Genomic DNA, 12,359 nt, shown 5'->3' on the forward strand with positions numbered 1-12,359 from the left:
TGATTCATGAAATCTAGGTATGGATGAGGCTCTTCCGAAATAACCAATACACATATCCTGCCTAGTGTGTATTCTTTTCTGTCTGTTGCTGCTGTGTATATAGAGCAAGTTAGCTAAGGATACAGTGCTTCTTCATAGTGAGAGCTGACATGTCAAATGAATTCTCATCTGCAGTTCATCATCCTGTCTGTAGAAAGCACTGTAGTTTGCCGATTAGAAGTAAATGTCTGTGATAAAGAACATGTTGTGGAGATCTCTGTAAACAAAGACCAAATACTCCTTTCCTTTGATGGAACACTCCGACAATCAGAGTTGCAGGAATCGGAATTACAGACCATTTTTTCCACCTTAAATGACCACTTGCCACATGGAGTAAAGACCTATATAGGAGGATTACCAGGTACGTTTTTCTAGGGTATTAACTATTAGGATGAAGATAAAGCTGCCCATACACGTACCAATTACCCGGTACTTTTTGTGCTAAAATAGCATCGTTGTGCATATGTTGTGCATGGGATGCGATGCTATTTTAGCACAAAAAGTACCGGATAATTGGTACGTGTATGGGCAGCTTAAGTCCTTAACTGATCTTATTTCCCCTGCAATTTTAGTGGGTATATTGTAGAGTTGTGTCTACAAGGGGTTACATTTACCACTAAGGGGTGTGTTCAATCCAGCGTCACAACTGTTGACAGCCATGACCTGGTCCCATTCTCAGCTGGCTCGATGTCAGCGCTGAAAAGGGGGCGTAGCTGCGAGATGCGGCCGGGAGCTCGACAATTCCTGGCCATTCTCAGCAGAATGTGACCGACTGCTTGAAAAGTCAGGTACGTTCCACCGAGATCCCCGTTCAATGCTGTCGGGGAAGACAGCATTGAAGAGGGCCCCGCTGCTTTTTCCCCATTACGAATAGCGGCGGGAGATTTGAATACCGCCCTATGACCAGGTTTTGGTAGATTTTCATGTAAAATTATCCTTTCTTTAGTATATTGTAAGCTCAAAATGACTTTAATGGTAGATATTCTATAAGTTAAAATCATTTGGATCATTAATAAACATGGTGGGAAATGTGGTGTTAAAATGAAATTTAAATCAGAAGTCTGGTTGTTCAGCCCAGATTTGAAGAAATTTGTCACCTGTGTGTGTGACCCAACTGGACTCCTCCTCAGTCTGGATCCCAGTAGGCATAGTACTGAGTCAAAGAGCCTCAAAACATGGACTGTTGAGAGGACACATTTTAAGACTATCCATTGTTAAGTACAGGTGACTTTGAGGCAGATGTATTAAGCCTGGAGAAGAGATAAACTGGAGATAAAGTGGAGATAACTTGGAAGAGTTAACGCACCAGCCAATCAGCTGTGTTTGAAATATGACAGTTGGGATCTAATTGGCTGGTGCGTTATCTCCTTCCAATTTATCTCCAGTTTATCTCTTCACCAGGCTTAATACATCTGCCCCAGTATGAGTAACTCACTCAATTTGATTATACCATTGGTGAACTACACTCCAAAGAAAAACAAGATACTGCAGCATGCTGGTTTTCAGGTGTTCTGGGGAAAAAAGAACACCTGAAAACCAGCTTGCCGTTCTCCAGGCCAATTACAGTACTCACACTGAGCTTTAGGGTTCCATTTTACCCTAACAGTTTATATATTATTTTTCTATGTGTAAAGTGCTGTGAAATATATGTGTGTGCGCTATATAAAGAGGTTCACATTTCACAGCACTTTACAAATCGGAAAATAATATATAAACTCTGAAATTGTATTTTCCAGTTCAGATTAAAAAAAATCAGCCATATTGTTTAGCATTACTGCATGACAACACTGAGGTTTTGGGTTCCATATGGCCCTAATAGTGCATGTGTGTGTATATGTGTGTACCTGTTCTCTTTATATAGTGCGCACACACATTTCACAGCAGTCGGCTGAGAAAAATTGGATGTGTTTGACATCCCCCAAGGGTCCGATGTGCAGTTTGATCTCCCGGCTGCAGGGAAAAGGGTCACATGCGATGCATTGCATGTGAAAGGACCACATGCGATCCTGATGCCCAGGAAGGTCAGGGGGGGTCGGATGGCCATATACTGCTGCAATCCATCACAGTAGTGTATGGCCACCTTAAGATTATCAGTTTTCAGCCATGTGTTAGACCGTACTTTATCGTTGTGTTCATGATGTTGGTTTTCTTCACTGTATAGATGTGGGCATCACTCGCACCCCAGTGACAGCATTCTATCAGGGCTGCATGACCATCACTGTACAACAAAAGACCTTGGACTTGGATGAGGCTAAATCGAAGCACAGTGACATCACCTCCCACTCATGTCCTCCTGTTAGGTCAGGAAAATAGCCCCAGAAGACTTTTTTTTTTTTTAAACCCAAGTATTCTATTTTTTATATATATGTATAAATTATTTTGACTTTGCAGTATTGTGTGTGTATAGTTTCGTAAAACACTGAAATTACGTAAAACCTACTGATTTTTACATTGTGTCAAACAGTTTATGACCATAATACCCTGCCTTATTGGTTAAGGATTGTAATATATTGTAAATATTTAAAAACAAACAAAATGTTAATTACAAAAAAACGCGTGCGGCAAGTTTGTTTTCTAAATACAACTGAGTACTGTGGTAATATTCATGTTGTGGCAAAGATATGCAAAAACTGGAAAATGTGTTATATTTTTAATAACATACACTGCTTTTTTTAATTAACAATTTCAATAAATAAAAATTTCCAAAAAATATTCTAACAATATTTTATATATAATTGAAGCTGCTGTTCACTCACTCTAATACAGGAATGTGTCCATCAACTTTGCTGGAAATAGGATGATGACATGTAATTGGCACAGAGAACCTGTGTGATGAAAAAAAATACTAATAATAATTCCTTAAATACACTTAAATTCAGTGTTGCTGAAAAGAATGTGTTATATTTAGTGTCTTTAACATATGAAGCTGATGTAACCATTCCCTAATGCAGTTACACAGCCAGGGCTGCATGCCCAGGCTGAAATCTGCTGCCAGTCCAATGATTTACCAATGTTTAAACCGGCTCATCTCTTTACTGTACGCCGATGAATTCCGTGGAAAAATAGTTGTCATAGCTTTTCAATTTTAGCATTCATTTCTAATGACAATCTTGTATTGTTTTTGACATTGTATTATTTGAGCTCGGTGGCAGGGCATGGGCACATACTGTAAGGAATTTCTGTATTAGAAGAAACCTTTACCCTCGTCTTTTGTAAAGTGCCTAAGGACGTAGTTCCACATCACCTGCCATCACCTGCATGAGCATGTTAATAATATCTAGTTTTGTTAGTTCAGAAAAAGTACTCGTTCCTTAGTGCGCTGCCTGGAAGGTGTATATCAGGTGAAACCGACATGAGCATACCTGAAGATTGTGATCACTATGAGGAACCGCAGGATCGGTACTCCTGATGGCGTGCTACATGTGAAATATGTACATTATCTATGACCGTGTGTTCATCTCTGTACTCTTTGATAATCACCTCTGATTACAGTACTTCAGACATTTTGAAGGACAACAAATACATACACTGCAGAACACATACATATGTTTGTATAGAATTTAATTGCATAATGAACAAGCAGTCCCTTTAAGCTGTATTCCATTGCTGCAACTTCTACAGAAGGGCAGTTATATATCTGTCTGTCGTGCGTTCATTGCACGACCCTGCCTTCTAGTGATTATATGCTGCATCTAAATGGAAGAAATCCCAGCAATATGTACATTGTATTTACCTTTCCATGAAACCTCTTCTATAAAGGCAGTATTACTGAAGCAGCAAAGATAAGATACACTTGTGCATTGCTATGTTATTCTCTGCATTTACTGGAAAGATAAAGGGGCTTGCACGTGTGGCAATATTGCAGAGTGATCTGAGCAATGCTAGATCGCTCAGCAAGATTGCTAAGCGCACAGCTCTGCACAGTGATGTGTGCTGAGCGATCTGTCAGGGCTCTGGTGAGAACACTGGCGATCTGGCTAGATTTACCATGCATGCATGATCTGCATCACCCGGCGATAGCGACGCGTGGGGGCTGCATATCACTATGGCTATGGCCCCTACACACGGAGTTAATTATGTAGGGGCATTTTCTAATCAATCTAGTCCGATCGCTTACAAAATGACACAAAATTGCTTAGTGTATAGGCCCCATATAGTTTAAGGACTCCAAAATAGTAATGTACTGGGCACTATGATAGATGTTTTGTCTATTATGTCTGGATTTATCCTTAATCCATCACTACTTAATTTGCACATGATTCCATAAGCAGTTATTTAAGAAATGCATAGTAAAACACAAAGTAAGTAAGTTTAATTTATATAGCGCACTTTCTGCAACAGGACTCAAGGTGAGTATGTCCTAACCTTACACTTTGTATGATATATTTGTTTAAGTTAGGAAGGACAATGTATATTGGAAGGAATGCTAGTGTTTCCCTACTTCTCCAGAAAGCCCTTATTTCTAGTTTTCCTGCAGGTGTACATGCCAGTGGTCCTCACATCAAGGAGCATATGGGGGTGGCTTTTCTCCTGGTAAGAGGATGGTGGATACATGCTGTGAATTCGGATTAGAAGGGAGTCCATTCATTGAGTGGGATGGATTATGGACGTCATCAGTTAAGGAAATATCTGCAGAGGAAGTAGCTGGGTAGGAACCTGATGGCTGTAAAATAATAATTCTATATTAGTATGAACAGAAGTATATACTGTATGAACACCGCATAGTGTGAAGTAACACATGTCACGTCTCATAAGAACATACAGCTGCATACAAAATATAGGCTAATTGTGGTTGATGACACAAAATACATGTCCGTACCATACATCATGTCGTTCGTGCAAATGGACAAAGGCAAATTGGTGTTTGGTCAGCAAGATAGCAGCCAATATCCAATTCTGGCAAACCAGAAGTTAAACATTTGGTTCCTAGAAATGTCTACTTTTAGATGTGCTTTTTCCCTCCAAACGTTCAAATCTGTCATCTCCTCCCAATACTCCAACACCCATGGACTTGTCACCAACTTCAATACCATCCTCTGCTCCCACCCTTTCCTGTAGTCCCCGACAGGCCTTGATTTTGTCACTAACTTTTCTCCCATAACTCATCTAATAGTACAGATGTATCCAATTACTTTCAGCCTCCCTGCACATTAAACACACCTTCTAGTTATGCCGTGCCTTGGACTGACTCGGTATTGCTGAACATTTTTTTGTGTAGTAGTTTGTTTGGTACTTGTTTCCTAGCACGGCACCCCCGATGTCCATCTTACGGCATCTGATCGCATCGCATGCCATATAGCCGCATATGATGCATGCGATGCGATGCGTTTTTTAAATTGTACAAGCACCCTGATGGGTGCTTACAATGTTAAATGCACCCCCATGCCACCCCCACTATCGACGCAAAGGCGAAGAGCAAGTCAGAAGCATGGCGGTATGCGTCCTCCGACCTTTTCATACCCCTACTATCCCCGTTGGTGTGGAGTTGATTTTTGATAGTGTGGCGAGCCACCGAGCCCAAAGGGTGGCGAGCGGAGGCGTATTACTTTTACATGTATTCCGTGTCCGCTCGCCACAATTCGGGCTCGCCACACTATCTTAAATCAAGTCCACGCCGATGTGCATAGTGGGGGTATGAAAAGGTCGGAGGACGCGTGCCGTCACCCCTCGCTGCGCTCGCCACGCTTCGGGTTGCCGTTGATCCTGGGGGTGGCGTTGACTATGGGGGGGGGCTATATAACATTGTAAGGACCAATTGTGCTTGTACAATCAAAAATCATATACAATCACATCGTATGCCATTGTATGGCATACGATGCGATACGATATTTTATTGTACAACATCGCATCGCATCACATACCATCGTATACCTTATTTAGTATAATGGTATACGATGCGATGGGTGCCATGCTAGGAATCAAGTACCGTTTGTTTATAAGGCACAACAAAGTGTCCGCAGTGCCGTACATCGCAAACATAAAAACAAATTACAAGGTAACGTTCAGGGTGTGATGATAAAATACAGCATAAATAGGGGTATAGCTGGTAGAACTAAAATCAACATCAATTCTGAAGTAGGTGTAGAAATTGTTGAGGAGACTGAAGATGAAGTAGAGGAAGGGAAAAACAGGGCAGGAGCGCTGGTGAGGTAAAGAGGTATGGTGAGTACGTAAGGAAGGCTGACCCTACTCATAAGAGTTAACAGACTAAAGGGAGGTGGGGGAGCGAAGAACGGATGGAGGGGTATGGTAGGCAGGATAGGAGGAGTGAAAGAAGTTAGGAGGAGGGGGGATAGGCTAGTCAGAAGAAGTGGGTTTTGAGGGAGCACTTAAAGGAGATAAGGGAATCAGAAAGCCTGATGGGTGGCGGGAGGATGTTCCAGTGCAGTGGGGCAGCGTGAGAGAAGTCTTGGACACGGGAGTGGGAGGAGGTGATTAGGTGAGAGGTCAGGAGGCGGAGTGAAGAGGACGGGAGGGAGTGTGGATAGAGATTAGTAAAGAGAGGTAAGGAACGGTGGAGGAGGAGAGAGCCTTGTAGGTGGTGGTGAGGAGTTTAAAGAGAACTTGGAAAGGAATGGGGAGCCAGTGAAGAGATAGACAGAGGGGGAAGGCAGAGGTAGTGCGGCGAGAGAGGAAGATGAGCCTAGCAGCTGCGTTAAGAATGGATTGGAGAGGGGCGAGAGGTAGCCCGGAGAGAAGGTTTTTGCAGTAGTCAATGCGGGAGATGACAAGAGAGTGAATGAGAATTTTGGTCGCATCAGTGGAGAGGAAGGGTCTGATGCGCGAGATGAAAGCGGCAAGACTGTGAGCACGAATGTGGGGGGTGAAAGAGAGGGAGGAGTCAATGATGACACAGAGGCAACGCGTTTGGTCGGTGGAGGTGATCTCGGTTTCACCAATGCTGATGGAGATAGTGGGAGAAGAGGTGATGTTCGGGGGATGGAAGATTAGAAGTTCAGTTTTAGCCATGTTTCGTTTCAGGAAGCGTTGGGTCATCCAGGCTGAGATGGCCGTGAGGCATTCGGGGACCTTGGACAGGAGTGATGGGGATAGGTCAGGGGAGGAGAGATAGATTAGGGTATCATCAGCATATAGGTAGTAATGGAAGCCATAGGAGCTGATGAGGGTGCCCAGAAAGGTGGTGTAGAGGGAGAAGACCTCTCCAGCTGCATGGAGGCATCAGCGGGCTTGGTGACACTCTATATAACACCCCCTGTGCCAGAGGTGCAACCAGCTGCAAAGGGTGTGGTGCCGGCTCTTCCTCTGTGACAGGAGCTAGGTGCTGCAGGAGAATATCACACTGCAGCACCCGTGGGTGACACCAGGGACTTGCAGTGAGGTAAATGGTGGCGGATGCTCTGGTTAGTACCAAAGTCAAATTTTCACACAATGTATAAGCCAAAGGGTTCAGGTAGGCAATATATACAGGTGCAGAAGTATATACTGCTGGCAATTTAGTGCAGAGTTTTGACTATAAAAATGATTAGAATAATATAAAAAGGATGTTATTAATATATTCTTTGTATTTGTCATATGCTTTAGTCATAGCTTATACAAGAGTAGGACAGGAAAAGCTCTGCCTCGCCAGACCTCACTGCACATCAATGGCTGACACCTGCGTGTGGGCTGCCCTAGCCTTATAATGCCACTGCTGCTGCGTGTAGTACAGAGCAAGATGTGCAGTACAAGGACACATCTGTAGCTGGGATGCAATGCTTATGGTCACTATTATCTGAATGTCTGCAGCTCCATGCTGGTGTGGAATGATAAATCTCTGGGACATGTGCACATACAAATACTAACCTGTCATGTTCATATCCAGAGAGCTACAGGCTTTCTGCCTTTGTTATTCTATCCCCTATAACACCACTTCACTTACATAATATATGTGCAGCCTTTGGCTCCGCATGACATGTTGAACTACAAGTCCTAGCATGTGGGAAGTTAGAACATTTAGTACTACAATACCTGGAGATATACAAGCTGCCTATCTTTCTTTTGTAATAAGCAAGTGGTGTCATTGATGTACGAGGAGCAGAATGCACCACTTGGTTACTTTTGATTCCCTTTGTTGCACTGTAAATACTGATCTAGAATTTAGAATATCTACCATCCTCTTCTCTCTGTGGAAATCTATGGCAACAGACGTAGAAAAACCTGCTCACTTTCACTTATGTCTTTGCGCTTTCTTGTGAACAGGAACCACATGGGGTTATGTTGTAGGGAAATATTATTTTATAAACACTCAAAAGTGATACACTGACCTGCAGAGGAAGAGGGTACGATGCATAGGAAGGGAGGGAAGATGTCGGAGAGCAGAACCCAGTGTAGGTTAGGATTTGCTGTGCTGGATTGTATAGAATCTGCGGGGGAGGCAAATTAAAGTTGAGTTGTGAAATCGGTGCCTGAAAAATAAAATATTTACGTTAATTTCATGGCTTTAAAGGGGCAAAAACCTGTAAATGAAGATAAGTAGAGGCTGGATAAGAACTCTGATTAGCATTGGAAAGCTGGGTTAGAACACTTAAATGCCACGGCTATCTATCACTGAGAAATAGGCAATAACTCGGGGACTGATTCAGAGGTGGCTGGATGTAGAACATCATGTTTTACATCTACGCACCTGTCCCCATAGAGAGCCATGCACTTCTGACAGGAATTCCTGTAATGGGGAGTTGCAGGTGTTGGGGGCATGCAGATGCCAAGCTTTGCATTAAAAGACAGTTCCTCTGACATAGCGGTCAAATTCTGTTGAACAGTCTAAGAATCCATAGAGTCCAATGGTGTTGCAGATGCCCCACTGAAGGCCCAACTTTGTACATAGCCAGTGGGTGTAGAGGAATACAGCCTACCAGCTGCAGCATGAGCATAAGTTCACAGTAGCTGCATACATCTACAAGGCAATTCTCAAGTACAAGTTATGGCATTTCAGCTGGGAACTTCTTCAGTTAGTCCTGTTTGACACACTTTCTGTTGATCCATAGCTAATGAACAATCATTAAACATCTAGTCTATATTACTTTAGTACAGAATATAGGATATTTGGGTGGGGTGTGTTGAAACTGAAATTTAAATTGCAGTGTAAAAATAATGCAGCCATTATTTACCCTGCACAGAAACAAAATAACTCACAGAAATCTAACTGTGTGTGCAGAGCGAAGCGAGCCATGTGAGGGTACGCGTTAAGGTGCCCATACACGGTACAAATATTGTATACAATTTGGACTAGATCGCATAGGGTTTGCAATGTACTGAGATGGGATCTAGTACAAAAAGTATGTGCAGCACATACTTTTTGAGCTCTGCGATGAGATGTGCATCTTATCACACCCAACAATTGTACCGTGTATGGGCACCTTCACACTAATTGGGAGTCCATGTCAACAGGTGTCAATATTGACAAAAAATTGCGAAAAACTCATGTTCACCTTTTTAGGTGTTTTCCTTTTTTTTCATGTTGACCTTTTGACCCCATTGATCTATTGACTATGTAGACATTTTCTATCTAATAATCCACACCCTCACTCATTATCTGTTATCTATTTAAAAAAAATGCAAACTGAAAGACCTACTATGTCCTTAAAGGCTCCAAGAACAGCAGCGGTGACAATGCCAAGAAAGAGCCCAATGATATTAAGGACGGTACATGTCCACAGCAGCCGGTACAAATGAAGCACGTCTTGGCAGCTGCTTACACCTGCAAACTCATAATAACTGGTAGCATGGTCTGAGCTGCAAAAATAAAGCAAAATGCCTGTGTTACACATATCCTCCTTTTGGTAAATGTATGCAGCATTATACAGAGGGTGTCTGCCAGTGGTGTAAGTTCATCCCAGTTGCCCGGAGGCAAGGTTAGTATTGGTGCCCCCCAAATAGCTCATTCAGTAAGTTGTCTCTCCAGTAAGGTCATGGGATCTATTACAGGGTGTGACACTTGCAAACATTATGCTAGAAGGGGGAGTAAGCCACATTAGCAAATATCAACTGCTTTCAATTAACTGATTCAAACTCGAAGGGGAGTAGAAGTGCCCCCTTGGGAGCAGGAGCCCGGCGGCAGATGACTTCATTGCCTCCCAGAGTTCTGCCTCTGGTGTCTGCCTCTGCCCCAATTTACCTGCTGTAGGACACACTAAGGCCAGCTAGTAGTATTTTTCACTTTTATTTTATAAAAAAATTCCCTCTCTTCCCTAAATAAGTACCATAACTCATTGAGTATTTTATTGTGCTTGGTATACATTCATATGTAACACAACTGCTCACTGGCAGCTGCTGCAGTATTTCTTCTTTCTCTTACAAATTACGGTATGGCCTCTTTGATGAATACATCATCACTAAGTGCATCTTTCTAAAATATGGGGGGAAAAACAGTTGGACACTAGTCGGTATGTAATGCATCATATACACCACAACTATCCAATGCAGCAACAAGTGGTGAGTATCGTGGGCAAACAGTCACATTCAATGTTTGCATTATACCTGCTACACAACATTTTGAGATGTGTACTTCTTTTTAATAGCCCATGCACACTGGGTGATTTTAAGCTGAATGCAGCTCACTTTTTCCGTTTAACCTGCTGTCAGTGTGTACACGGTGATGAGCGCTGATGCGTGCTCCCGCATCTTTGCCGAACACTGCCGCTCATTGACTGGTTTTACCAGCTGATGAGCAGCGGGATGGATGGCTTTCCATAGCGTTCATCGTTGGGATAGGCGAAAATAGCTCAGTGTGTATGTACTGAGCGATTTTCAGCCCAGCAATTATCAGCATCATACACACTGGTCAAAAACATCCAGTGTGTATGCACCCATAGATCATATGATGGTGCTAAAAAGTTTGGTGACTGAGCACACCAAACACTGAAAGTTCCATTGTTTGCCTTCTGTTCTCCAAGATCCTTTATTATATCCTCTCATAAACAACCTAAAGAATAACAAAAAGCAGGAAAAGAGGATGCATACAGAACACACATATGCTAATAGCCTTTTCAGATAAATAGTATAAGCTTATATATATACTGTACCATATGTATTACCTGCTGTGCACAGTGATAGAAAAAATGGTTCGAAGTTAAAGCCACTTTAATATTGTTTGTATTTAATAAATAGTAATAACTGTTGGTACTTATGTAGTATCTGGGCGTCCGATTTTGTGATTGTATGCCTTACCTTAAGGCATACAATCAGATGCGATGCGATTCAATGCGATTTTGCATAGGATTCAATGTTAAGAAGGTCCTGTTCATTTCCCCACTATCCAAGTGGGCATAGAGTTGATTTTATATAGCGTGGCGAGCGCAGCGAGCCACCGAGCCCGAAGCATGGCGAACGAAATGAGCCCCGCGAGGGGACGCATATTTCTTAAAAAGTATTCTGTGTCCCCTCGCGGGGCAAGCTACGCTCGCCACGCTTCGGGCTCGGTGGCTCGCTACGCTCGCCACAGGTTTATATCCAACTCCATGCCCACTTGGATAGTGGGGAAAGGAAAAGGACTCCTTTTTCCCATTGAATTCTATGTTAAAATGGACTCAGACCATTTTAACATTGAATCCTATGGAAAAATCTTGACCATCGCATACGATTTGGTCGCATGAGATGCGATGCGATCCAATCCGATTTCTAAATCGGACGCCCAGATACTACATAAGTACCTAACTGTTTTATAGGTTTTTTTTCAGTGGGAAAAAAATAGCCTCAAAAACAAAAATGTGAATGCGCATTACAGCATAGAATCAACAAAAATATTGGCATCATACCTTTCGCAGTCGTAAAGGTCACAGCAATAACACGTGTGAGTCTTAACCCTCAGCTGACAGTGACTGTTTGCAGTAGAACAGGTTACCTGCAGAGCACAGACATACAAGACAATTTATTACAATATTTTACCTGAACATACTTTGGGCAGTCCTTAAATACATGGTTTCATTTCATACTTTAATTACATCTAATTATTGTCTTGACAGTTGGCAGAAATCACTTCAAGCATCTCTTAGAACCTCATCACCAGTTTACAAATTAGTCTGCAGCGCCATACATATGGCACACATTAGAACAATGGGTGCCTGACGGGATCCCGACAGTTATGATCCCGACAGTCAAAACACCGACACACGGGGGCCCGACGGCCACCGGCTATTCTCCCTCGTGGGGGTCCACGACCTCCATAGAGGGAGACTAGAATAGGTGGCAAGCGTAATGTAGCCACTCAGAAAGGGCTGGAAAGAGCAGAAGAGTGTGAACATTCAATATCATTAATTATGCGTGATCCCACGCATTTGTAACAACCCCCTCCCTTGTCCTGCATCATCAATGATGGCTGCATA

The 12,359-nt window shown here is 42.7% G+C and overlaps 2 protein-coding genes across 2 annotated transcripts in view; one reads left to right on the top strand and one right to left on the bottom strand.

The window, feature by feature from the left end:
• Window positions 1–2,728, top strand: part of GAS6 (growth arrest specific 6) — a 62,370-nt gene extending 59,642 nt beyond the window's left edge. Inside the window, exons 15-16 of the mRNA XM_083168498.1 lie at window positions 175–400; window positions 2,201–2,728. Of these exons, the coding sequence (XP_083024624.1) occupies window positions 175–400; window positions 2,201–2,352 (378 nt within the window). The 3' untranslated portion in view covers window positions 2,353–2,728. The remainder of the gene's footprint in view (window positions 1–174; window positions 401–2,200) is intronic.
• The window catches only part of TMEM255B (transmembrane protein 255B), a 65,358-nt gene continuing 55,709 nt past the window's right edge, over window positions 2,711–12,359 (bottom strand). The window contains exons 6-9 of the mRNA XM_083168499.1: window positions 11,793–11,878; window positions 9,612–9,771; window positions 8,304–8,444; window positions 2,711–4,702 (exon numbers count right to left, since the gene is read on the bottom strand). Coding sequence (XP_083024625.1) covers window positions 4,541–4,702; window positions 8,304–8,444; window positions 9,612–9,771; window positions 11,793–11,878 — 549 coding nt within the window. The 3' untranslated portion in view covers window positions 2,711–4,540. The remainder of the gene's footprint in view (window positions 4,703–8,303; window positions 8,445–9,611; window positions 9,772–11,792; window positions 11,879–12,359) is intronic.

The sequence above is a fragment of the Crinia signifera genome, chromosome 2 (genome assembly GCF_055691185.1).
Source record: "Crinia signifera chromosome 2, ASM5569118v1, whole genome shotgun sequence".
NCBI lineage: Eukaryota > Metazoa > Chordata > Amphibia > Anura > Myobatrachidae > Crinia > Crinia signifera.